General features: G+C 62.3%; 1 protein-coding gene across 1 annotated transcript; it reads right to left on the bottom strand.

Annotated features, from left to right (window-relative positions):
- Nucleotides 1-24234, bottom strand: RTN4R (reticulon 4 receptor). The gene is made up of 2 exons (XM_060120924.1): nt 24072-24234; nt 1-1684 (listed from the first exon to the last, which is right to left on the bottom strand). The coding sequence occupies exons 1-2, from the start codon at nt 24091-24093 to the stop codon at nt 261-263; spliced, it is 1446 nt and encodes a 481-aa protein (XP_059976907.1). The 5' UTR covers nt 24094-24234; the 3' UTR covers nt 1-260.
- Nucleotides 24235-27249: the final 3015 nt, after the last annotated feature.

Genomic DNA, 27249 nt, shown 5'->3' with positions numbered 1-27249 from the left:
TCCACATCGTCCAATATTTTTACACAAGTAAAATAAAACGCATATCTCTATATATCGCGATCCGGGCGGGAGGCGGCGTTCTGGAACAAACGCCCCAACCACGCCCTGTAAACATGACGGGGTGGAGATGGGACGGGCAGGTGGGCAGGCGGGAGGCGCCGTCAGGGAGGGCCTGCCACCCGGGGCTGGCTGGCAGTGGGAAGGGACCCCGTATGTACACACACCTGGCTGCTGAGAGAGGCTTTGCGCTCAGTGGCTGGTCAACAGGGCCCGAGCACTGTCCACAGCACCAGCGCAAGGCCCAGGGGGACGAGGCCCAGGGGGGCGAGGCTGCAGGCGAGGCCAGGCAGGGCACCCGAGCCCTCCACCCCACCAGCCCCGCCAACCCCGGCACCCCCGCCACCCGCCTGGCCCAGACGGCACTGGCTGCGTGTGCGGTTCTTGCGGGAACAACCTGGCCGCCGGCGAGGGCCCGTGGTGGGGGGCTCCGGTGGCTGGGAGCCCTCAGGCTGCACCGCGGTCAGTGGGGGTTCGACCGAGCCAGGCAGGGTCCCGAATGGGGAGTCGTTGATGTGTCGTGGGCCAGAGCCGTTGCCTGGCGGGCTGTCACCAGATGGCACACGTCCCTTTAGTGCGTTGCCAGCCGAGGCCGGACTCCCGGCCTCCAGCACCGAGGCCTTGTCCTCAGCGTCCGGCTGGCAGCACTTGGGCAGCCCCAGCAGCTCCTCATCGGCAGGCCCGCCGGTCCAGAAGGGACGGGACGGTCTGGCGGCCACAGCGCAGCCCTCCAGGTCGGCAGTGGCCAAGCGCTTGAGGTCGCGGCCAGCCAGGCGCGGGGGCAGGCTGCAGGGCAGCTCGGATGAGGAGCCGCGGAATTGCTGCAGCCAGGCCCAGAGCGGGCGCGCCCGGCAGTCGCACACCCAGGGGTTGTCATTGAGCCGCAGGTACTGCAGGGCCCGCAGTGGTGCCAGGGCCTCCGCGGGCAGTGCAGAGAGGTTGTTGGCAAACAGGTAGAGTGTCATGAGACGGCCGAGGTCCCGGAAGGCGTGCGGGTGCACGCGGGCCACACGGTTCTGGTGCAGCAGAAGGCGGTCGAGGCTGTGCAGGCCGCGGAAGGCGCGCTCGGGCACGCTGGAAATGCGGTTGCCGTGCAGGAAGAGGTGCGTGAGGTTGCCCAGGTCGCGGAAGGCGTCGTCGGGCAGTGCCTGTAGCCCGTTGTCCTGCAGGTAGAGGTACTGCAGGGCAGCCAGGCCGCGGAACAGGCCAGGACCCAGCTCCTGCAGGCCGCAGCGGTCCAGGTGCAGTGTGTGCAGGCGGCTCAGGCCCCGGAACGTGGCAGGGTCCACGGCATGCAGCTGCGCGTTGTCGCTGAGGTCCAGCTGCTCCAGGAGTGCCAGGCCAGCGAAGGCGGCGGCGTCGATGTGGGCCAGCGCGTTCGAGTGCAGCCACAGGATGGTGAGGTTGCGGCAGGCATGGAAGCTGGCGGCTGGCACGTATGTGATGCGGTTGCCGTGCAGGAAGACGCGCTGGCTGGCAGCCGGGATGTCGGCAGGCACGGCCTGGAGACCCTGCTGCGGGCAGCTTGTGGTTACCTTGGGCTCGTTGTAGCACACACAGGCACCCGGGCACGGCGCCGCCACACTCCACGCCTGCAGCCATAGCACCCAGGCCAGCAGCTGGCTCCCTGTGGGCAGAGCAGAGGGCAGTTCGTGGGCAGGGGCTCCTGCAAGGCTGGGGTTGTGCAGGAGGGGCTGGGGCTGGGCCCAGGATATGCTGCCGCCCCTGGGAACTCAGGTGCTGTGATCCTTGCCCCACCCGCCAGGTGGAAGCTGCTGCACAACAGCCCTCCAAGGGATCGAAAGCTCCACACCAGGAAACGTCGCCTGCAGACGCCCACGCCACCCTGCCTGGCACTCAAACACACGAGCTAACACGCCCGCACCCGCCGCCACTCGGGGTTAGCAGGTCACCCCCAAGGCCCAAGTGAAGGCCTCCTGGGATGGACATGCACACCTGCAGATACCTTCTCAGACTCCAGTGAACACAGAGCCCCCGTGGGCCTGCCCGCTGTCCCTGTCCATCCCAGCACTGACGCAGCCTGTCCCTGTCCCATCAGCCCACAGGCCAGGCAGAGAGAGAGGCCCCGGCAAACACTGGAGCACCAGGCCAGCTCCGCTCATGCAGAGGAGCCCTGGGCCAAGGATCATGGCCAGGCCTGCCTCCTGGCAGCTTCTGCAGCAGCCCTCCCAGAGGGTCCTCTCGGGCTGCAGGAAGGGTGGGGCTGTGACTCAGACCTGGTGCCCTGCCCAGGCCCCCAGAGCCCCTGGGGCCAAGGCCTGCCTGGATTCTGAGGGAGCCTCCCCACCTCGGGGAGCTGTGCTTTAACCAAGAAATTGCAGGGGCCTTGGTGAAGCCGGGAGCCACAGCCCCAGTGGCCCTCCTGCAGGAGTCTTGGTCCCACCAACAGGACACAGGAAACTGCCACAGCAGCCCCAGGCTCCAGAGCAACTCTGCCAACACAGACCAGGAGCCTAGGCCCTGAGGGCAGGCGTAGCAGGGCAGGCAGGTCCAGGGCTTGGGGGCACTGCAGTCCTGCCCCGTGAGCCCCTCAGGCAGGCTGCTCCCTCCTGCACATGCCCTCCTCACTGCCGCTTACTGCTTCCTGGCCTGGCTCAGAACACCTCCTGCATGCAGCCTCCTCCCCTCGGCCTCATTCTCTGCTTGGTCTCCTCCCTGGGCGAGGAGCTTACTCCTTCCCGGCCAATCTCTGCACAGTCCAGCTGACCCCAACCCTCCTGCCAAGACACGCTCCCAGCAGGTTCCGCCCCAGCCCAGGGGGCTGCAGCTCCCCTCTTCCCTCCCCCGTCTCAGGGCCTCACCAAAGACCTAGACCGGGTAGGAGACCCCTCCTGGGGTGCTGTATCCAGGCTGGGCTCACCAGCAGGGCCACATGCCCAATACTAAGCTCCCTGCCTATCATCCCACCATTAGAGCCACTGCTTTGAATGCTGAAGGTTCTTTCCGCCTTCAGGAGTAAGTCTATTAAAATGTGAATCCCCCTGGGAGGGTTATGGCTTATCAGCTAACACTTGAGTTATCAGCTAACACCTTCGTTGACAGCTAACACCTGCGTTGACAGCTAACACCTTCCTTGGCAGTCAGCTGAGAGCAGGATTCTGCAGACATAAGGCCGGCTAAGTGCTGGGGCTGGAGCCAGGAGGGAGAAAGGAGGGGCCCACAGGCCACCTTCCCCAACCCAGAACCATGACCTTGGGCCCCGAACCCCCACTAAGTCCTCTCTGCCAGGGCCAGTGCAGACGCTTGCCCCAAGCCCAGAGGCCCAGCAAGCCGGGCATGTCCAGCGGTCACAAGGAATACGCCCTCCCAGACTCTGGTCCTCCGGGACTGGGAGCACTGTCCCCACAGCCTAGGCACCTCCTCTGTCCCCTGTGCTCTGGTGGCCACTGAGGCTGGGCCATTTGTTGGCTGCTGGGGACATGACAGCCCCAGGACCACCCCCTGCCCAAGCCCTGGGTGCCCCTCCCTGGGCTGGCTGCACACAGGAGGCCATGAGGGGGCATCTCAGCTATTCTATTTAAACTGCTGGCATCCTCTCCTGGCTCTCTCCTTATGGGCCTCCTTTGGAAAGTCGGGCCTGATTAAGCCAGCTCCCACGGCATCTCACTGTTGCCACGGGATGTGACTGTGCTATGAAAACAGTACTTCCTGCTCCCGAGACCTTGTGGCAGAGGACAATCTGGGGCAGGGTGAGGTGGGGCTCCAGTACTCATCAGGCCAGACTCTTGACCTCACCACCACGGGCTGGGCCACACCACCAACTTGGCTGCCAGCGGCCGTCCATCATGACCATACCCACCACATCACCGACTGCACTGTTACCACTGCACCCTGACCATTGGCTCCCAGGCCTGCAGCCATGGTCTGTGAGCTTGGCTGGGTTGCGGTCAGCTGACCACTGGAACCGGCCGGCTCCTCCAGCTTCCAGCCGTCGCTAAGCGGGGCCCCCGGAAGGCTATAAGCCATGGGCTTGGGGCCGTGCCCGCTCTATGTATGCCCTGGGATAGGTACCAGTGTTGAGCCACGCATGGGGGAAAGTGGCAGAGCAGCCATGTGGCTCGGCCCTGCCAGGAAGTGGGCAACAGGCGCGAAGACATGGCTCCCCTCTCGCCGAGGCAACTGCTTTTTGGAAACCAACTTCTGATGGTCGGTCCCTCAGCACAGGCCCTGCTGTCAGCATAGCGGCCGGCGGTGGGCTCACTCCTCGCCTCAGCCACAGTAATTGGCTCCAGCCTGGCCCCCTTGGGGCCTGCCTGCTGGTCTCCATGGCAACCCCTCTGCTGAGCAAGCAGAGGGGGTATCTTTCTATGAGATAATCAAACCCAACTTTGTGTCATGTTTTCATTCTCACAGCAGGGGCCTGGAGACCCCACCGGGTAGTGGGAGGGTGTACCCTGGCCCCACCCCCTGGACCCTACCACTCACCTAATCCCTCCCAACCATAAAAGTCCTCCCCATCCGTCCCCCCACCCCGTCCCCAGCCTGTCCTCCCAGCCCATCCTCTCATCCCACATCCTCCAACCCCCAACCCATCCTCCTTGGCTTTGCAGTCCGGAGCCTGAGGCCTCTCTGGCCTGCAGATCTGCACTTGCTGGTCCTGCCCACTCATCAGAGGCCCCCAGGTTGCACCCTGCCTCACCTGTCTCTCCTTTCTCTCCCCCCAACCCTCCTGCTGGCCCCAGACCGCTGCGGGTCATTCCCCTGGCCCCACCTCCCAGTCACGCCCAGCCTCACCGGGTCCAGTGGGAGCTTGCCTCCTGCACACAGGGTGAGAAAACAGCCCTGCCCCGCCCGGCTCTCATACACAGAAATCATCGCAAGGCACACCACGCCACACCAGGGTCCTGGTCCCACACCAGGCCACCAGGCCCCCTCAGCTAGCTTCCTGCAAACCCAAGCCGGCCCCTCCCCCGCCATCCCTCCTCTTTCCTCGGGCCTCAGCACAGAATGGACGGGTCAGGGGTTTTCTCTAGTGCCCTCCCCACGGAGGGGACCCCTGGGTCATGGCTAGGAGCCCCCACCTTAGCCCAGGTCTGCTCTGGAGCTGGGGCAGGGGCACTAGGGCTATGGTTGGTGGAGGACCAGCCACTCCGGCCTTGGGGGTGGGGGCACAGCTACCAGATTCTGCTCAGGGTCTCTCCTCCGGGCCAGTTGACAAGGCCCAGGAGGCTGGGGGGCATCAGGCCTGCGTGTGGCCTCGAAGGCCATCTGCATTGCTCACCCTGATCCAGCTCCTGGCCACTGCAGGGGGCGGGGAGGAAGGTGGAGGGAGCAGGAGAGGGGAGCAGAAGGGAGGGGAGCCAGGAGGGGCGGAGGCTTCTGGGGAGTCACCAGCAGCCGCAGGAGCCAGTGGGCAAGTGGGCAGGCGGCTGCTGAGGTCAGCAGCTCAGAAACAGGGCGTGCTGGAGGCTGCAGGCACGGGGAGGTCTTCAGTGTGTTCCCTGGCCCCTGCCTCTCCCGGGGCCCCCCAGCCTGGGCTGAGGTTGCAGGAGTACAGCTCCCCTGAGGTCTCATGGGGATGCCTCTGCCCCCACAAGTGAGGCCGAAGAGATGGCACAGGGCTGGCAGCCTTGGAAGCCCAGAGCACGGGCTCAGTGCCCTCGGGCCTCTATGCCTCCCTGCGGCTATGGGGTGGCTGTAACACCCCCTTTGGGGGTCATTACAAGGGTCCACCAGCTGATATGATGAGGCGTGAGTTGGAGCTGCATAAGAATCAATTTTCTTTTTGGTGTCGTGAGCCCATTTTACAGATTAGGAAACCGAGGCAGTGAGCAGTTAAACCACGGCCTGCTCCCACTCAGAGCCAGTCCAGGAGGAAAGGTGGGCAAGAGAAGGAGCCACAGAGCTGCCAGAAGGGGCAGGAGGGACATCCAGCCCAAGCCTGAAGAGCGGCCACTAAGTGGCCACGGCAGGAGAGTGTGGGCAGCTCCCTCCTGTGCTCTTGGTGGCTGGGAGGGGACGTTTCCCGGGAGGTTCAGAGCTGCTGCACACCCCCCTGGAGGCTGGGGTCAGCCGTCTGTGGAGGGGCCAGACCGCCGTAGCATAGCTAGGACATCAGTCTGCTCAGGACCCTCTCGAACACCAGGAACGTCCCATGAAGGGTCATGTCACAGATTGCAGTTACAAGGCAGAACAGGAGGCCATAGTCAGCACAGCCAGGCCAGAAATAGCTCCGAGCGGGGGTGGGAGCCAGTGGCATCCACACACCGCAGAGGGTCAAGGCACCCGTCACGGCTGCACCCATACCCCTCCCATCCCTGCCAGCCCCCCACTCGCGATGGGCTCACCACCCACCCCCGTCGTCCATCTGTCCCCCCTTGGTCATCGTTGTTTCTCATACTCACCACCCACCTTCCGTCCGTCCTCCAGGCATAGACATGCGCGGCGGCAGCACACGTGGCCAGGGCGTTTCCTGGTCCCCTTCTCTGGCTCAGGTGCCAGGGAGGAGGGTGGCAGCCGCTCCCGTGAGGCAGCCCACCCTCAATAGAGCCCTGCATCTCCAGGGGTGTGGCTACCAGCTCTCTGCCCGGCTGTGCTCCTCAAGGCCCCCTCCTTATTGATCTTTTCAGGGCGCAGCTACGGGGCAGGGCAGGGCGGGCTGGCCAGGTGGATAATGGGCAAGGTGACCTACCGTGGCAGGAGGGTACTGGACACAGGGCTGAGCAGTTCCAAACACCAGGCCAAGCTGCGTGCAGTGGGGGAAACTGAGGCCCACTGTGGGCAGAGCCGGCCTCCTGACTGTGCTGTGCACGGGTGGACCCAGGGTGAGCAGGCCAGGTCCCTCTGTCTGGTGAGCTCTCCCAGGGGCTAGTGTATTTAGCCGTTTTACAGGTGAGGGAATGAGGCTTGGTGGGGGATGGGGGACGTCTCTTGCTCACAGCCCAGGAGCCGGTTGGATTCCCAGCCCTGTGGTGTCCAGTTGCTGAAAAGCCTTGCTGGGCAGTAAAAAGTTAAAGCTCCCCCACCCCTACCTCACCCATCAGCCCCACCTGGAACCCAAAATTTCCAGCCGACACAGCACCTGGGAGGCAGCTCTGGGCCCTTACAAGGCAAGGAAACAGAGAGTGGCGGGGGAGGGTCTGGCCTGCCTGGGAGCTGGAGGCCCTGGATGCAGAGCCCACCCACTAGCGTGTTCCCCAGGGGGCGCCCTGTGGTCGGGATGTGGTCCTGGCTGTGACACCTGTGGTCCAGGAGCGGGCTGACCACAGGTGTCACGTGGGGGATTGAAGGGGCCAAAGAGCCCTGAGCTGGCCCCGGACAGCAGGCAGACGTCAAGGGAGGAGCCCTGGAGCTCACTGCCAGGGTGCGGGTCCAAGAACACCCTCTGATGGGCAGGACACTGGGCCCAGCCAGCAGGCCTCAGGAATCCATCCTTGGCCAAGGGCAGGCTGCCAGCCTGGAGGCTCCGGAGCCTCACCGTGTCCAGTCCACATGCTCTTCACCCAGAGCCCACCTCCCTCGGCTCCCACCCAGCAGCCCCACATGGAGGGCTCATGACACCAGCATCTGAAGCCTCGTCCAACCCCAGGACCCTGCCCATGCAGGCCACACCCACACTTGCAGCAGAGACTCAGCCAGCATTTCCTCCCCCCAGAGGCTGGACAGCCCTGTCCCCCCGACACCCAGCAAACCCCCCACTCCATCAGGCCACCAACAAACGCCCACTGCCTAATTACCTGGAGAATTCTGTCTCCACGACCAGCTCACCAGGGTCCTGAGGCTAATTCAATCTGGCAGCCAGTATAGGCTCGAGTCCCCAGAGGATGCTAATGAGAAACTGGCCAGTGGCCGACATGCCCCTGCCCCAGGGAGGCTCAGAGAAGGGGCATTCCCTGTGCCAGGGCCTGGGACCTACCGCCACACACCTACCACTGTGCCCACCCGCCTGCCCAGATCCCCGTCCACTGCCAGCTCCTGTCCAGGACTGGACGCCTAGCCTGGCAGGGCCAACATGGGTCCTGCCCTCCCCGCAATCCATCCCACACTCCTCCCGGGACCCTGCATCTACCGCCAACACGAAGCTGACCATTCCTGCGAGGCCCTGACGGCAGCCTCCAACAGGGCAAACGCAGTGCAGGAGCCCACGCTTGGGGTGCACACTCGGGGTGGGGGTGTGCACGCCATGGGCACACACAATAGGAACGCACTCTTGGAACTTGTGCTGCTGGGGCCCGCGTGATCAGGGCACAGAGGCGAGCCAGCCAAACCGCAGAGGGGCTGCTGTGCAGAGGCTGGCAGACATGGGAGCCCCACCCAGGAGCCAGGAGCCAGGAGCCAGGCCGAGGGGTTCTGCTCTCCTCTGTGGCGGGAGTTGATGGGTGGGCACATTCCCAGGTGTTCCCGAGCCCTTGGCACTTGTCAACATCACCGAAAAGGCAGGCGGTGGCCTCTGCCCGAGCAGCATCTATTTGGCTATGGAAAGACAAATGCAGGTCTCCGGAGGCCCTCGACGGCTCACCCTTGGGGATCAGCCCATCCGGCCTCTGGGCCGCTGCGCATTAGCCCCGTCTGGAGGGAGCAGCTGGACTGAAAGCCCACCTTCGCTGTCCCAGGAGAGCCGAGTTCTCGCAAACACTCCCGACCAGGGTGGCTTGGGCCCCGAAAAGGGGTTAACATGGGCAGGGTGCTTGGGGGCTTTGAAACTGAGCTGGGAGAGTGAGGGTGGGGGGCAGCACTCGCCAAGAGAGACCGTGGGGAGGACCAGCATGGTCTGCTGAGCACCCCTGGCCAGAGGCAAGTGCGGGGCCCAGGACCCTCAGCCTGAGACGCTCCCATTTGAGTCACCACCGACTGAGGTCACTGCATCCAGGGGCCGTGGGTCCACAGGATGGTCCGGGGAAGCCTGTTGGCAAGGCGGCCTGCACGCCAGTGCCTCTCTCCTTTCCTGGACCGAGTTGTCCCACCTTTGTTATTTGTTCCTAAATGGGAAGAGTTGTCAGCCGAGGCCTGAATCCTAACATCTTGGGAAGTGCGTCAAAACTGACTTGCTGTGTACCCTCCTCCCAGCCAAGTGGACAGTGTGATGCTAGTGGGCCAGCGAGCCAACCCCTGTGTGACCTGACCACAGAGCCAAAGAGGAGGGTGTGGGGTCCTGAGGAGGAGAGACCCCCACCATCCCAGAGGTGAGTGAGTGGGTGGACAGCGCTGGGCAGACACGAGACAGCCCTGAGCATTCCAGCAGCAGTGCCTTGAGGCCATGAGGGCCTTCTTGGTCGAGCTTGTCTCCCAGGGAGGCCCTGTCCATCCACCTTGACATCTCAGCCTCACACAGCACCAAGCACCAGTGGAGGGGAGAGCTGGGGGAGATGGGGCCCTCACCTCCCTGGAACGCCCAAGTCACAGATGCCCCTCCCTCCTGGAGGTTTCGCTACTTCCCACAGCACAACGAGGAGATGACCATCAACCCCACTCCTCAGACAAGGGCACTGAGCCTTATCAAGGTGTGGTGACCACAGGGAACCAGCAAGACCAGGGAACGGGGTCCAAGAGCCCCCTCCTGCCACATCAAGTGACCAGGGCAGGCCCTGAGCCCCAAGTGACCCAGATAACAAAAAGGGGAAGCAGCCCCACTGCAGCAGGTGAGCTGCTGGGCCCCTCCCCCCAACACATGCTCTGGGCTCTCTGACCCCCAGAGAGGCTTATCCTTGGCCCAAGCTTTCTGCTCCATGGGCTGCCTGAGGTGGACCCCAGGGTCCAGGAGCCCTGGGCTCAGATGCCAGCTCTGTACACCCTCACCAAGAGGCTGGGGAAGCTGTCTCTACAGCAGTGACATGAGGATGACAACAGGCCAGGACCCACCTCCCCGGGGCCCCAAGATGCTTCCAGCCTGGAACCCCCCTGAGCACCTCCACCCAGGCTCTGGCTTTGTGGTCAACACCCTGCCTCCCCAGGGGCTGGTGTGGGGCCTCTGCCGCTCTGACCTTGGGCAGCCCTGTCTGAGGTGAGGAGCCCAGGCAGGAGAGGCCCACAGCTCACAGGTGGCATCCGCAGCCATGCTGATCGCTCTACTTGTCTTGAGGCCCCTCCTGCCTGGCATGGTAGCCCTGCTTTGTCCATGAGAGGCTGCGTCTGGGTGGGAGGAGGGCACGGCAGCCAGGCCATGCTGCGAACACACCTAGGGCAACCTCCCTGCCTCCACCGAGCTCAGCCTCAGTGGAGGGAGGAGGCTCGGAGACAGGCGTGGAGCCCAGCACAGATGGAATGGCCTCACAAGCTGCTGCTGCTCCTCCCGCAGCACTGGAACACTCGGCGGGCCCCTCTGTGCCCACCCTCCACCCGTGTCAGAGACCTGTGTTCATCCCACCCCAGACCCAGGACAGTGATGCAGTACTTGCTGAGGGGTTAGGGAGCAGGGTGATGAGGCTGTTCTCCCGGAGAAACGTCCAGAGGAAGGATCTCCACCATGGCCTCCGGCGTGTCCAGAGCAGCTCCTGCCTGACCACCCACACCTGCCAGTCGGCAAGCCCCACTTTCAGCAGAGCATCCCGCCACCTTCCGTGCTTCCCTAGTAAACGCTACCAGAAAACCAGGTGTCTGGAAAAGGTGCCAATGCTGACAATCACGGCAATGCTTCCAGAGGAAGCAGAGACAGTGCAGTGAATAGATAAAAATTAGGGAAAATCTAATCAGTGTCCTCGTAGGGATAGAAGAGGATTTAAAACAAGAACTGGGTGCTATGAACAAGGAGCCATCAGAAAACTAGAAGAGTCCCTGGAAGTTAAAGATAGAATTGCTAAAATTATCCCCAAAATCAATAGAGAGGTTGGAAAACAAGGTTAAGGAAGTCTTCCAGAAAGAAAAACAAAAAGAGACACAGGGAAAAAATGATGAGATTCAGAAGACAAATACAGATCCAACACCTGTCTTAGGTAATTCCAGAAAGAAAACAGAAAATAGAGGAAAAAGTTATCAAAGAAATAATACCCGAAAATCTCCCAGAGCTGAAGGCTCTCCTGGGTGAGTGCCTGGCACAACACGTGACATTCACAGTGCGATTTCAGGTCTCTGGGGGTCAAGAGAGGAACAGCAACATGGCAGCAGACTTCTCCACAGCACACTGGACGCCAGAAGACCACAAAACTGCAACGGCTTCAAAACTCTGGGGGGAAACTATTTTCTACCTGGAATTCTGGACTGGGCCAATCCAGCTTGAATAGATTTGCTAACATTCAAGGGCTCATAGAATGATTCTTCACTGTGCCTTCCTTAGATGGTTAGCTGGGAATGTGCTTCACCTAAAACAGGACATAAACATGAACCCCAAGAAACACTGGGTGATGAAAGGCAGTCAGGGGCAGCTGTGAGGGGGCCCCAGCATGCCCAGCCCAGGAGGGGACAGCAGGACAAAGGCCTAGAGGGAGACTTCCCCTGGGGAAAACGAGACACCCAGTAGAATGCCTGACACAGAGAAGAGTAAGCACATGAGGGCGGCATATGGGACAAGGGAAAAAAGACAAAGTCAACCGTAAACTCCAGGAGAAACAAAAGGCCAGACGAGAGCGAGAGGGTCACCCCTGTAGTCAGGCAGTGACAAGCGTTCATGTGACCTGGATTAGGAAACACTGGTTATGAATTTAACTGTCGGTAGTGAGACAGCCACACTGGGGAGTGTGCTGGAGAAGAGGGGGCTGGGGTAGGAGACATGGAAATGTGAAGGTAACCACCTGGAAAAACAGGGAACACGGCAACAGCAGGTGGGTTGGAGGAGGGCTACAAACCAATGCCCCAGACCAGCCTCTGAGGGCTGGGTGCAGGCTTTCACTTTGAGCAAGATATGGCCGACCACAGTGTTATCTTTTTAAAAAGACTGCATACTTGGCAATGAAATCTCAGAAACAGAGATAAATAAAAAGAAGAAAATAAAGCATATCTGCCAGAAGGTGAAGACGAACGTGGGTTAGCAGCAGGCGTCTCCAAGGTACAGGAAGAGAAAGCGGGACTGAGAGCTCTCGAAGCCTCCTGGTGCTCAGCCCAGCGTCTGGCTGCTCTTCAGCGGCTGCTCAGCCAAGGGTGGCCAAGGACGCCCCCAGCCTTCAGGGACGCTCCAAGCTCCTGGCTCCAGGGGCCTCTGAAATCCAGACTCCTGAAGGGACAGCTTCCAACCTGAAGATCCATGTGTGCCCTGGGCCTTCCACAGTCCTACCACCTCCAGGCAGCCCCTCCCACTGTCCCTCCTCAGCCCTGCCTGCTCCGGGGTCACAGATCCGACACCCTGATCCCAGACTGGGGACCCTCAGGAGCAGGGGATCCAGCGGATAAACCCGGGCCCTCGGGTAGGGGTCTGCAGCCCCTGGGAGGGCTCCCCTGACCTTGGCGTCTATGAGAGCCCCAATCGCGTTTCTGCATCCAAATGCATGACACGCAGGCAGGGGTGACGTGAATAAGTAATTGCTCTTTTATTAACGAGTGATAAATTATTCCTATATGATTGTGTGTGATAACTCTTCCTTATTTGAAATCAATTTGGGATGGAAATTGTTGGCGGCTTCTCACCAGTGAGGGTGGGAGGACCAGGCGCGCCGCTGCCTCCTGGAAAAGCAGGTCAGTGTATTTCGGCTACTTCCTGAGGCTGATGCACCAGGCGCTCCTGGCAGCAGAAGGGGGTCGGCTGCCCTGGGGGCGGGGCTGGGAGGGTGGCCTCATTTCCTCAGCACCAGCCCCCGGGACAGGTTCCCAGCATGGCCTCTCCCACCCCACCCCCTGCCTCACTGGACCCAGGGCACCGATGCCCCTGGCAGAGGAACGGGCAGGCTGGGGAGGAGTCCCTGAAGGCCCAAGGCATTGCTGGGGACTGCCGTGGCCAGGCATCGGGAGGCAGGGGGCCATCTGCAGGCCACACTCCACTCATCCCCCCTGTGTAAACCTGAGGACCCAGGCAGCCCAGCCTTTCACCCGACAGAGGACATACCCAGCGCCCAGCTGGCCTCCCCTGCCTCCCCACCCAGGCCGGCACGGCTTGACTTCACCAAGCCTGATGAAGGCATTTGCCTTTTCCCTAAAAATTTTCCTAACGAATTCACATCCTCATTCCCTTCTCACTCCGCCCAACACACAAGTGTCCCCAGCGCGAGCCCAGGCCTGGGTCAGACAGACTTGCTCCCCACCCAGCGCCCTTGGAAGGCCCTCGGCCTGCTCACCTGCAGATGGCCTGTGAGGGGCTGCACACAGCAGGTGCTCAATAACCACTGAGCCAAGGAAAGAAGGGTTGCACCCCGAAGGCCTCCCTCAAGTTGACCCCTCACCACGTGGCCCCATGGGGCCAGGGGAGCCCGGTGTGGAGGAGGAAGCAGACGCGCAGGGAATGGGGTGCCCTTGGCTGGTGCCCACGGCCCTCACAGGCCCCGCCTGCTCAGAGCAGCACCCCGTGGCCCAGGCCCCTGCACCTCTTCTGTGACGCATCAGAAAAATCCAGCAACCCACTGGGCAGGCAGCCAGCTGCCTCTCGCCCACCCTCCTACTGTTCCCTGGTCACAGGCTTGCCCCTGTCATGAGCCAGGTCACCCCAGCCCAGACACGTCGCCCTGCTCAGCTCAGGCATGGCGAGCAACCTCCGCCTCTCAGAGCCGGGTCTGTCATCTGTAAAAGGGGGAGGCTATGTCTGAGAACTTGACAAATCACTCCCAGGGTCCGTGAAACCCCCACCTCTGTCCACTGCCAGGTGCCCCCTTTGCCCCACACCTCAATGGTCAACTTGGCAGGTTTGCCTTGCTTGTTTCTGCACCCCCGGGCCGTGGGCTCCTTGGGGCAGGACTAGGGCTGGTGACGGCACAGGAGATGCTCCGTAAACGTCCATCACGTGAATGTAAGAAGTGTGAGGCTGTGGAGATGGCTGTCCCAAAGGTGTCCAGGCCCAGGAGAGTCCATGGGGCACTGACGTCCCCACAGGGCGAGGCAGCAGTGCCTGATGCCAAGGGCAGCTTCACTTCTGTTCCAGGCTGAATGTCTGTGCCCCACCCCCCAAATTCATATGCTGAAGCCTTCACCCCCAATGTGATGGTATTTGGAGATGGGGCCTTGGGAGGTGATTAGGTTTAGATGAGGTTGTGAGGGTGGGGCCCCATGATGGGATTAGTGCCCTCATAAGAAGAGATACCTGAGAGCCTGTTTTCCTGTGAGCAATGTGAGGAAGGCGGCCGTCTACAAACCAGGAAGAGAGCCCTCACCAGAACCGACCCTGCCAGCACCTTGATCTCAAACTTCCAGCCTCCAGAACTGTGCGAAATACATTTCTGTGGTTTGAGTGTCCGTCTGTAGCATTTTGCTATCACAGCTTCAGCTGATTAGTACAACAAATTTCTTAAAACTCTGGTATATTTTTCCAGATTTTTCTACAATGCACATGAACTGGTAAAATCAGAAGAGTTTTTAGTTTGTTCCGTTTGGTCTCATGTGCTGACACTTGATGGGGAAGCTGGCCCAGGGTAGGGTGGGTGAGGCCAACCCCAGGCAGTGGGAGTCCCTTTCAAGAGCCCCGTGCTGTGGGGTCCCCGCCCGGTCTCCCAACCTCTACAAACCCGTTCCCTTGGCTGAAATGTGCAGACGACAGGCCCCACCTCACAGGGTGTTGAAGCCACACAGCTCACGCAGGCCTGGTGCGCACAGTGGATGCACAGGAAATGCCCAGCCCGCCCGCCCCACGGGAGCACCTCATGTTGCCCCTGGCAGGGGCCATGTCCCCCTTGATGGAGGGGAAGTTAAGCTACAGCTACCAAGGGCATGATGGCACCTGACCTGACCTGACCTGGCCTGACCTGAGCTCAGGCAGCACCCCCTCCTTGTTCCCAGACACCCCCCTCGGAAGGCTCTTCTTCCCAGAGTCCCACCACGCACATCCTACTCCCCTCCCCAACCACAGCCCTGCCCCGAAACCTGGACTTAGCCCCTAGGGTGCCACTGAGGGAGCAGGCGAACAAGCAGAGTGCATGGAGCTTGGCCGGGGTCTCAGTCCCTGGGCTCCCACCAAGGGTTCTCGGCAGGGAAGGGGCCTCAGCTAGGCCTGAGGGGCCCTGTGCGCATGACATGCCAGGCAGGGCCTGACCCCACCTGGGCCTCGGGGCAACGTGGGGACAGTGAACCCACCAGAGTCCACATTGGCCACCCGGCAGGAAATGAGCTGCAGGGGTCAAAGCGTGAAGGCCTACAGCCCTACCTCCCTATTTCCCACCACCCACCCCAGGGACATACTGCCCCACCAGAGCCCCTTGTACTGACAAGGATGGTCCTGCTGTATCAGGCTTCCTGTGATCTGGGGGTCAGGGGAGGCAGCCACGGCGTCGGGAGGGCTCCGTAGAGGCACTGACACCCCCCCATGCCACCACCACCCGCGTCAGGCCAGCCTGGGGGCTGGGCCACAACTCCAGCAGCAGGTGAAGAATAGAGTCCATTAGGGCCACCATCTGTCTCAGCCATGACGGGCCCTCTTGGTGACATCCAGGAGGTGTGTAGATGGAATATCTTTATGGGGAGAGTTTTTCTTTTGCCAATTTTCGAAAAGGAAGCCAGACACTTGTCACACCTGTCCCCGTGTCAGCCTCTGCCTGACAGAAATTGGGGCTGAGGCAGGGAGATGAAAGACAGCCTGGACATGGCCGGAATGCAGGGGCCACGTGTCACATGGCTGGAGCACAGAGCAGCGGGCTGGCCTCCTGCTGGGGCACGCCGCCATCCACCTCTGCGGTCCCCACCCCATCCTTCCAGCCCGAGCTCCCCGAACCCATCCCTCTGCACCCCTCTTGGTCCCACAATCTCATCTGAACCCCATCTCCCTCCACCCTGCTGCCCAGGGCCTCCTGAGCCCACCCCAGGGGCCCTGGCGCACGCACTGGGCTGTCCCGGAGTCTCTGGGCTTCTGCTCACACCAGGAGCCCCCTCCCCCTCAGCCAGCAGCTCCAGGGCCTCTTTAAGACGTAGGCCCAGGGTGGCCTCGGTGAGGGCCCAGTGGGGGACCCAGGCCTCAGGCTCCTCACCAGCTTGCCAGCACCCACGCCCTCACTTCTCTCCCCTGGGTACCTAGTGGGCTTTGGGGTGTCTCCCAGGGACCTGGAGGGCTGAATATGTCACAAGAATCTCGAGGTCCCTGCTGCCCGGCGTGGGGCTGGCCTGAAAGTAATGCTAGAAAGCACTTGCAGGGGAAAAGAGGTGGAAGCCAGTGGCCCTCGGGGACCTGTCCAGGGATCCCCATGCCCACACGTGGATTGTGCATTGTGGTGCACGGCTAACCCCACCAGGGGTGAGGAGGGCCCTCCCCAAAGGAGGGGGGTCACCTGCTAGGCCATACTCAGGAACCCCAGCCCCAGGCCCCCCTCCGCCCTCCATTAGTCCCCACGCAGTGGGATGGGGGTTGCTCACTGCCAGGGCTACATGACAGTCCTGCTGCTTCCTCAGATGGCCCTGGGGGCCACAGCCTCAGCCCCCAAGGAGATCTAAGAGCATGGTCCCCACCAGGTTCATCAGCCACTGCCTTACATGGCCTCATCCTCTGGGAGGCCCTGGGGAGCCTGGAAACTGGGGCTGGACGGGTGTGACTGGCTAGCTCTGTGTTCTCTGAGGACAAGTGGGGGCTGGATGTGTCCCGAGAGAGCAGGGAGGCCTCAGCCAGGCCAGAGGGAGGGAAGAGTCAGTGGAAAGCATGGGAGGGATCACAGCAGGGCTCTGGGAAGGGTGAGGGTGGCCCAGGACACCAGAGCCCACTCGCAGGTTCCTGGCTGGGGTGTGCTGTGGAGGCAGGTGAGAGAGCTGGGTACGGGGTGTCCTGTGTGACCTTGGGACCCACAGCCCTCCCGAGACCACTCTGATGCCCAGTGCGTCCTTGTGGCCAGCCAGGACTGGTCTTTCTCTGGAATTCTGCTTCCAACCACATCTTTGGGAACAGGAGATGCTTCTGGGCCAGAGGCCACACAGGGGGCAGATGGCCCACCCTCCCTCTGCCCGGTTCCCGTCTTGCCCAAGGACCGGGCAGGAATACTGGCTTCCTTCTCGCCACACCAGAAGGCTGGTGCAAAGTGAGCTGTGGGGCAAGGCTTCACACCCACATGGTGAAGCAGGGAGACCCTGAACCTCCTTCCAAGTCAGCATCGCAGCCGGCTCAGCACCCCCCTGCCCCAGGCCCCCGCTGGGCCTCCGCCTCTCACTGAGAAAGGCAGACACCCCATGAGGGCCCCAACTTCCCCTCCCCCAGTTGCTAGCCCTGCCTGGGGCCTGTACCTCCCACCCCCATCCCACCGTGTCCCCCCAGCCCCATTTCTCACTTGGGTCCCTATGGCATTAACTAATAGGTCACAGACCCCCCCTTGGGACGGGTGGCAAGGACCTCATGCAGAAGGGCTGGTGGGGGGAGGGAGGCCCCAACAGGGGCTCCTCCTATGCGCTCAGCAGAGGCTCCTCCTCCAGAGAGGACAGTGGGGCCCACACCCATCACACACCTGCCTGAGTGCCACCATGATGTCCCCAGGGCAGGGAAGGACTTGGGAATCTGAGGAGGCCCCTGGGACATGGGGGCCCCACGAGGCCCCATCACAGCCTCTATTTCCACGGCAAGTTCCAGCTCAGGGCAGGAGGTCCCACCTGAATGGGAAGGAGCCCCAGAAGCTGGGACAGTCAAGCCCTCACCAGGGGCTGTCCCGTGGGCATCATTCACCACTGACCCCCCTTCGCAATCTCCTGTGTGACATGGAGGCTCAGAGGGTGAGTGGCCTGCCAGGTGCACAGCTGGCTCTGGGCTGAAGTCCTGGGCTCCTAATGCAAGCCCCACTGGCCCTCGGCTAGAGCAACTCCCCCACAGGTTGGCATCTCTGCTCTCTCCAGACCTGTGCCCTGGAGGGGACCGCCCTCTTGAGCCACCTTGGGCAACTGGCCTGTACCTGATGGCCAGTGGCCAACCCTGAGGGCTAGGACCACCAGCTCCTGCGACCCTGGGAGCTTACTCAGGGCACTGCCTGAGGCCACCCTACCATTCATGGCTCCCTGCACACCGGTGCCAGGCCTGAGCTAGAATCAGGGACATGGACGTGGGGAGGCAGACACAGGCGTGTGTGCCAGGCACTGAAGCCAGGGAGCCAGAGTGGAAGAGACATTCCCAAACCAGACCCCCTGGTCCAGGCCTCATCGGGCGGTAGACACAGGAGAGTTCAGTCAGGAGGGTCCTGGCTGGCGACATGTTTTAGGAAAGCATCTCAGAGCCTGAAAGGAGGATGAGATGGTGGACAAGGAGACATGGGTGTCTGAGGCCACAGGTCCAGGAGGGGGGCTAGTCCACAGCAGACCTTTGATGGGGGATAAAAGGGGACGGGCAGGGAGGGGTCAGACTTGATACTGGACTTTGGGGAAGGGTAGAGGGAGGTGGCCAGGACTATGGACCTTTGGCCAAGTTGTAGGGGGTGGAGGGGCAGGTGGTATAAGGGCGATCACCACCAGACAGGCTGAATCTGAGGGACCCAGGACACCCAGTGGAGCAGAGCAGCACGTGTAGGGAAAGTGGTGTGGAGCTGCTGGGCGGGGGCAACCTAGGAGCCTGAGACCCCCACTCAGCTGCACAGGCCTGGCACACAGCCGGGAGGCAACAAACGTTTGCTAACCAACTACTGGGATGCAAGGGCCAGACAGAACTCCATGACAGGCCAGGCTAAGGCCTCAGAGCTGGCCCTGCCAGGCAGGCCAGGAGGCCAGTAAGTCTGGGGGCTGTGGATTCCCTGCCGGCCTTGAGCCCTCCCCTGCCTACCATGTCCACTCTTTGCCCCTCCCTATATACTGAGCACCTACTATGTGCCTGGAGCTGCCACAGGATGCCATGAGCCAGCCAGCCACCCCCACCACCCCCAGAGCCCAGCACCCCACACACCTCAGACTCAGAGGGTTTTCCCACCCATGAAGGCATCGAGTGGGAATCCCACCTCTGGTCGACAGCCGTGGATTACGGACAAGGTCTCTGGTGACCAGGAAAGGGCAGTGCTGCCCAAGGTCACACAGCAAGCCGGTACTGCAGAGGCTGATCCAACGGCTGCCCAGACTTCAGGGCAGGGAGAATTCTGGCAGGTCCCTGAGCCCACCCCATCTGGGCTCTGGCAGGAGGTAAATAAAGGCAACATCTCAACAAGGTCACAAGGGCTGGGACAGACCGGGCACATGGTGCTGGGCCCAAGCAGTTGAGGGGCAATCTGAGAGGGCTCCCGGGAGGAGGTGAGGAACTTAGAGCCTTGCCTTGGCCTGAGCCCCTCAGCACTCCACCCCCTTCCTCGATGGGCCCCTCACCCATCAGCTTCAGCGTTAGCCTGACATTTCCCGTGACATTTGCTGCAAAGAAATAGAGCCATAAACCCAAAGGTTAAATTTGCACATTGCCTTGCTGCCAGGAGAGCATGGTCCCTCCACCCACCAGGTACTTGGCTGCAGGATTTGTGTGGGATGGCCCACCCACCCTAGAGCCCTTGATGGACCCAGGCCCTCCAAAGGACCTCAGCCACTGTTTCCCAAAATAGGTTACTGGATACACTAGACCCTGAGTGTGTTACACAGGGGTGGTAAAGGAGCTCTGTCAGCACCTCTTACCCAGCCATTCCCAAATTCGCTTGACCACGAATCACTTGTCCAAGCCCCACCAACATTCCGTGGAACCTCAGTTCCATGGAGCATGATCTGTGATGGCGTTAGGCCAAAGAGCATCCCCCTGGGGCACCAGGAGGCTGCCTGAACAAAGTTGAGTCAGCTCTTGACACCCCGGTTCCTCCACTGGGCTCCCCGTGTCACCATCAGCCCAGCTCCACGTGCCAGGGCCTGGCCGGGGCTCACCACCTGCCAGTCCCACCTGGGCCAGCCTTAGACAAGCACAGCTCCTCCCCATGGCCCCTCCCCCTCTGGGAGGGCTTCCAACAGCCCTGCCCTTCAGCTCCACCTCCTGCCCTGGGTTGGCGGCGGTGGGTGGGTGGGTGGGGGGGCACTAGCAAGGCTGTAGGACTGGGCCGCCACGGCCCATTCTCTATCCCCAGGCAGGGAGAGGCAGCAGGCCCACTAGGAGACAGGACTGTCAGGACACTGCGGGGCTAGGGCGGAGGCTAAGTGAAGGGGGCGGGAGAGAGACAGCCCCAAAGCGCCGCCGCGGGCTGCACTAGGGCTGGACCAGCAGCAGAGCCGGATTCCTGATGAAGCCGGAAACAGATTTCACTTGTGAGTAGCAGAAATGCAACCCCAGGGATGGGAGAGGCCCGACGGCTCTGCCCTGCTCCACATAAAAGGTTGGGAAGGGTTGGGATCAGGCCCTGCCTCCTACTGGGGGAGGGGCACCTGACCACGCCCCCGGGGGACATAGCAGGGTTGCATCAGGGACACTTCTTTGGTTGTCCAGCTGCACAAGCAGGGGCAGTGTGAGAGGCCGAGGCAGGTTTGGATAAATAAATGATGGCGCATCCTCGGGAAGGGATTCCACACACACCCGCAAACCCATGATACACAAGAACAGTTTCCGATGTGCAAAATGTTTAAAATACGGCGACCAAAGAAGAAACTGCAGCACAAGACACCCGGCTGGGCCCACACGATCCAGCAACGGCACCAGGAGATGCAGGGGTGTGGATGCTGCTCTGGCTGGGCTGCCATTTTCAGCTCCATGGCCACCTGTCCTTTAAAGCATTTAGTCCTATAAACTCAGGTGGGCAAGGACCACATCCCTTCACCTGCCTGGCTCAGAGGGAGTCTGACAGGCCAGGAATAAGTGAGTGAGTGAGTGAATGAACAGGTTCCTGAAAGCAAACGTGGCATCTGGGAATGGACCGCTGGAAGGGGCAGGAGCAGGCGGGCCACAGAAGGTCAGGCACACCGGCCTAGGGGTCAGAGGTCAGAGCCCTGGGCACAGGGCAGCCTGAACCTCATTGACTGTGCGGGGCCAAGAGCCGTCAGGAACCCCAGGATGGGGCCCGGGGGCCAGAGTGCCACTCACACCTATTCCCCATGCTCACTGAGACCCCCATTCTCCCATTCCTTTGGCTCAGTTCACTGGTTCTTCATGCTCCTGACCCCTCTCTGGATGCACAGACTGAGTCTCCACGGAGACTTTCTGGCTACAGGCCCAGGAGAGCAGGAAACACAGCCCTGGGGTGGTGGGGGTGAGTTCCTCCTGCCTCCACCAGCTGGGCCCCTCCTGGTGCTGCCCCAGCTGCCACAGGCCTCCATGCCACAAAGCCATGAATTCAAGGCCGGGGCAGGGAGCACTGAGGGGCCAGCCCAGCGTGCCGGCTGTCCTGAGGGCAGCGGAGGGAGGGTGAGGTCGGAGTCTAGAGAGTGGGGGTGGGGACAGCTGCACACATCGGGCCCCTCACCGCCCGTCACTCACAATGAACAAGAGCAAACAAACCCTGGGTCCCACCAAGGACCTGGGGCAGCCCTCAGCCTCCCCTGCCTTCCAGAGCCCGAGCACATCTCCTACGGACCCCCTACAAGCCCTCCTGGCTGTTGAGACCCCCTGGGCCAGGCTCTCCTCCATGACCACAGGGAGAAAGCCAGCTCTGACCTAAGGGCCCCCAGCTGACCGTTAGTCCTCACATAGGGAAACCAAGGGTCAGGGGTTCTGCAGGCTTCCAGCTGGTAAGGGGCAGAGTAAAGATGCTGCCCCAGTGTGGGGGACACATCGGTGGCCACTTCACACCTCCCACAGGGCCCTCTCTCCCTCCCTGCCTCCCCACCTGCCCACCCCCTTCTCCAACTCCCCAGTGACCTCGATGGGCCTTTATTTCCCATCTGCAAATGGTTAGGAGGGAGGGTCCAGCTGGCAGTGCAAGGGTTCCAGGGGGACTTCCCTGTGTGGGAACCATTGAGTGGGGCAGGATGGTGGTGTTTTCAGTATTTTGAAGGCAGAAGCACTGGGGTCAGAGCCCTGTGGGGGCCTCACCCTTTAAGTGTCCCCAACAACCCCTGAGGGAGGCCCAACTACTGACCATGTCACAGGTAAGGAGACTAAGGCATGGGTGAACTGCACACCCAAGGTCATACCACTATTGGTGGCTGAGCCAGGACCCACATCCAGGCCCTTCTTCTCCTGCCACCCCACACCCAGGAATCAGGGTCTGTGAACAGCCTTCTGCCTTGCAGGGACCTGGTTCCTTCCTTACCTCAACTGGAGTAAAAGTGGGAGCGGTGATGATACCCACTTTAGAGATAGAAAGACTGAGGCTTAGAAAAGGGGAGTGGCCAGCCCCACTGTCCACCCCATCGTGGGACCCACCCCTCTGTTTCAAGCCTATAAGGATGACCTACTTGTCGTCATTTTACAGACAAGGACACTGATGGGTGCGGGGGAGAGCAGGTGGTGTGGCCCTGCCTCTCTGAGCCCTGGCCTGGGGTCCTCCTCACCACAGTGAAAGCGAGTCACCAATACCCTTACCTCAGACCTGCACACAGCACCTGAGGCAGCTGACACACCACAGAACCTCTCATCAAGAAGGCTCTCGCCGTGGAGCCCCCTAGGCACCGGGAGCAGAGCTTTCCTGAGGTCACCCTGGGTCAGCCGTGGGGTGGGCATATTCCTACCCTGAGCTGGACCTAGTGGCAGACTGCAGAGCATGCCGGGGGTCTGGCCTGTGTGTCACGGTGCTGACCTGGAGGTGTGAAATGGGCCTTCCCTGCCTAGGTGGGTCCCAGCCCCCATCAGCCACCACTGCCCCAGCCTGGGGGGAGGGGGAGGAATCAGACACTCCTTTGGCCTCACACCCTGGGCTGGGGCACTGGGCCCCCAACACACATTCCCTGGGCCTCTGCTACAGATTTGGGTGGAACCTGGCCACGGGCTGCCTGGGCACACAGGGGCACCCACGTCCGGAGGCAAAGAGACACATGCCGATATGCTCACAGGCACACATGGTCATGCGAACAGAGACACATGTGCAGACGCATACTGAGTTCACACACACACAGCCCCAGGGGGCTGGGAGGGGAGAATCCCGGACACGGGGGTCGGATCCTGTGGCCGGTTTCTCACCCTTCTGAGCTCCGGCTGCCCAGGGCCTCCCCCTTAACACACGTGCATGTAGGCACAAGAATAGGTCCCTAGGAGGGGACCCAGCGTGCGCCAAGCGTGGAGACCACAGCAGGCACGCTATGTGCACGCATGGTCGTGGGCGAGCAGGCGGGGGCGAGGACATGGATGTGCACCCACAGCGTGTGTGTGTGTGTGTACGCGTGCACACGGGGCAGCCTGGCATGCATGTGCACATGCGGTGTGCAACTGTGCAGCCCTTGTAGACATGTGCACGTGCAAAGAAACGTGTGCAGCCTGCGGCACCTTGGAAATAAGCAGGGCACCCTGGGGCAAGGGGGGGTGGGGGGGGACGAGGGGAGCACCCTCCAGGCAAGGCATGTCCAACTCCCCCTACAGGAGGTCACCACCAGCACCTCACACCAGGTAGGGGGGAAGGGTCCCATGAGAGCTGCCAGGGAGGGGGTGCTTGGAGCCCCACCACCTCTGGTGCCCCTCAGCGGAGCCCGCAGGGGCTCTCAGTCACCCTCAGGCTGCGGATAGGGGGTGCTTGGCTGCGCCTCTCCTCGCCCGCCCCCTGGGGGGGACAGCTCTGGGCCAGCCCCGCCCCCCACGCCCTCTACTGTCGCCAACGCCCCCATTCATCCTGCTGCGGTCTAACCCCAGAAAAACCAGATGTCCTGAGCTGAGTCCGCGGGTCGAGGATGGAGGCGGCTGGACACCCCCCACCTCTACTCGGTACCCGGGTTTCTTCAGACCTGCTCATTAACCCCTTCGCGGCCGGGCGATCAGAGGCAGGACCCCACCCTTCCAGCCAGCAGCCCCCACACTAGCCCCGCCGCCGCCGCCAACTTTCCAGGGAAGCGGCAACTTTTCCTGCTGCCGCGGGCTCCGCCCTCCCGGGGCCGGGCAGCATTGCGGTGGCCTCGCGGCCGCGCGGTAACCCTCCGCAGCCTCGGCAGCCCGGGCGCGCCCCGCGGCTCAGGGAGGGGCGCCCGGGTCCCCGCCCGCCGGCCGGCCCGGGCGCGGCACTCACCTCCGGCGGACGCCCTCTTCATCTTAGGGGTCGGGCAGGGCGCGTCGGGGACCGAAAGTCGCTCCGGGGCCGGCGCCCGTCTCCCCGCGGCCGGGTCCGCATCCAGGCGCCGCAGCTCCGGCCCGGCCCCGGCCCGGCCGCGGGACGAGGCTGCACGCTCCGCCCGGTCGGCTGGGCTGTCGGGCGGCGGCGCGGAGGCGAGGGCAGCCGGCCGGGAGCGGATGAATGTTTTATGGGATCATGTGGTTTGACGCGCGAGCGCTCCGCCGGGTCCCCGCCGGCCGGGCCAGGCGGGGCGGGGGCGGGCCTGGGCGGGGCCTGGCGGCGGGCGGGGCGCCCACCTGAGCTCGCTGAGCCGGGCCGGGCCGGGACTGCGGGAGGGGCGCGGGCCGGGGGCGCGGGCCGGGCCGCGGGAGGCGCTCAGCCCGCCCGGTGCAGCGGCGCCGCGCGACCAGGACAAAGGCGGCGCGTTTCTAAAGAGGCGGCGGCCCCTGCAGGCGGCGACGGGAATGGCGGCCCGGCCCGAGTCGGCTAAGAGCGCGGGCTGAGGGCGTGGCGGCCCGGACTGGAGGCTTTTGGGGGTCCCCGAGCGGCCAGCTTCCGGGCAGGGCTTGCTCCGCAGGCCTGGGAATGCGGGGTGCGCCTCTGCCTGGCCCACGCCCTTCCTCTCCTCAGTAAACCCTGGAGGCCAACCCCCCTGCCCAGCAACCCTTTGCTGGGGTAGCACTGCTCCATTTTTCAGTTAGAAAACAGGCTTAAAACTTAGGAGACTTCCCAGGTCCCCACCTGTCTTTGTGGCCTTCTTTGCACCACCCAGGGAGGGGACTCAGGCACGGGCCTGCCCCTACCTCCACAGGTGCCCCCCACCTGTTCCCTCCCGTGGGATGGGGTCTCCAGCCCAGGAGTTCCCCTCTGAGCCCACCTGTTTAGTACCCCACCCTTCTCAAAGCCAGGCCAGGCTCTAGTGCCAGAGAACCCAGTGACACACACTCACACCCCAGGCACATCTGCATAGGCGTCCCACCTCCCTCTGCTGCTCGGGGATCTACCTGGCCTCACAGATAAGTTCTTGAGTCTTCAGCCAGCTGCCAGGCCAGCGTCTCTGCAGGCTGCCCTGCACATGGAGGAGGGCTGGGAGCTGATCAGCCAGATCTGGGCCTCTCCGAGCCTGCCCGGCAGGTAAGAGGGCCACGTGGATGGAGACTGGCTGAGAGAGTTGGTTCCAATCTGTAGGACCCTGTGCCCAGGGCAGGCCCTGAGCTGGCAGGCTCCCTGTGACTGGAGCATCCTGGCTGAGAGTTTGGTGGTCTCCTTGGGAGCCCAGCCAGTGTTCCAGTGATGTGAAGCTGAGGGACCTGGTGACTGGGAGGCCTGGCACATTCTGCCTCCCCATCAGGCCTCCTGACCTCAGATGTGGCTGGGAGACGTCAGCAGAGCAAAGGGATCAAGGCCTGCTGGCCTCACCAAGGGCAAGTAGGACCTCTCTGAGCCCAGTGCTCCCATCTGAGCACAAAATCACAGGCAGCCTCGTGGGCTGGAGACCAATAATGGTGCCCGTGCCAGGCCAACTCTCTGGCCTAGGGTACAGGCCACACTGCCCAGACCCCTCTGGCTGCTGCACTGTGGCCCTGACCACACCTTTGCCTGTTGCGTCCCTGTCACCCTTGTCCCAGGATTGGCTTACCAGGTCATTGTGGAGTACATTCAATTCCCAGACACATGGGAGCTGAGGGGGAACCAAGACCCCCAGCTCCTGTGCACTTGTGCCTGCACCCGGCCATGCACCCAGAGCCACCTCCCCAGTGGGTACTGGTTGCTGGGTGCCACGAGTGAATCCCCCCCACAGCCACATGGAGGTGTGTCCCCCATTGTGTAAATGGGGAACATGAGGTCAAGCTCACAGAGCCAGCAGGAGGCTGAGGCTTGTCCCCCATGTCAGCTCTTCCCCCAAGGTCCCTGCATGCAGGAGCTCCCAGATCAGGAAGAGTTCTCCCCGCAGGGCCACCTCAGACCAGATGACAAGCCATGTGGCATTGGCCATCATCCTCGGCTCAGGGCTAGTGTGGACCACGATCCCATGCTCCTGGGTGGCTATAATGATCTAGGACCCCGGGCTGGCCCACCACTGCTAAAGATTGTGCCCCGCCTGCCTGTAGGTTCAAAGCCCCCTCCTGCAGCAGCTGGGGGCAGCCGTTCTGGGGCACAGGCCCACGTGTTTCATCCATCAAGCCCGGATGTCCTGGCTGTTCTGGCCTGGGGCTGGGCCTACAGTTCTGTGTGGTGGGAGTGGCGCTGAGACCTGCAAGCCAGCCACTGCAGGCTGTGGGAAAGATTTCGTCTGCCCCCCCGCCCCAGTCAGCACCCTCCTTGCTGGAAGCCCAGCCTGTAGGATGACTCCTGAATGTCTGCTGTGGGTGTTGGCCGGGGGGAGGGAGAGGTAGGTGTGGGCCAGCACTGAGGGGGCCCATGGCAGGCAGAGGAGGAGCTGAGCAGGGCTGGGTGGCAGGTCAGTTGGCCTCCAGCAGGATGCAGCTGTCTCCTCAGGCTGGAGACAGTGGCGGGGGTGGGGTAGGGGTATGGTAAGCCACGTTTATCAGGGTGTGGGCAGGTCCAGGAAAGCATGAGGGATGGGGCTGCAGCCTCTGGTCCAGGAGCACAGCCAGCCCTAGGGGTCAATGCTCAGGGCTGGAGCCAGAGACACCGTGGGGAGAGCCTGGTTGCACACTGCTGACCAGTCCCTGGGTCGCCCAGCAAGGGTGGAGAGATGACAGGCCATTCGGGCCACACTGATCTGAGTTCTCCAGGCTTTCTGCACACATAGTTCTGGGGATCAGGAGTGGGTTTGGCCTAGAGACTGCAGACAGCTCTGCTCTTGGGGCTGAACAATCCTGTCACCCCTGCCTGGCCTGGGCTTCTGCCTGAATTGTCCCCCTCAGACCCACCACAATGGCCTTCTGTCAGCTCATCCACTACACCCATCCAGTAAAGCCACATACAGGGCTGCCTCACCCCCCTCCTCCTCCCTGGGGACCAGCCTCCAAGTTCAGCCTGTCAGGCATGAGCGGGCCCTCCTAGCTGTGTGACCTCAGTCCAGCCCCTTGCCCTCTCTGAGCTCAGGGCAGCATGTGGATGAGGCCGACACTAACACCTCCTGGGATGGATCAACTGGCCGCCGTCC

The sequence above is a fragment of the Lagenorhynchus albirostris genome, chromosome 14 (genome assembly GCF_949774975.1).
Source record: "Lagenorhynchus albirostris chromosome 14, mLagAlb1.1, whole genome shotgun sequence".
In the NCBI taxonomy this organism is placed as follows: Eukaryota; Metazoa; Chordata; class Mammalia; order Artiodactyla; family Delphinidae; genus Lagenorhynchus; species Lagenorhynchus albirostris.
The sequence above is the reverse complement of the archived record's forward strand: the minus strand, read 5'-3'. Positions and strand labels throughout refer to the sequence as shown.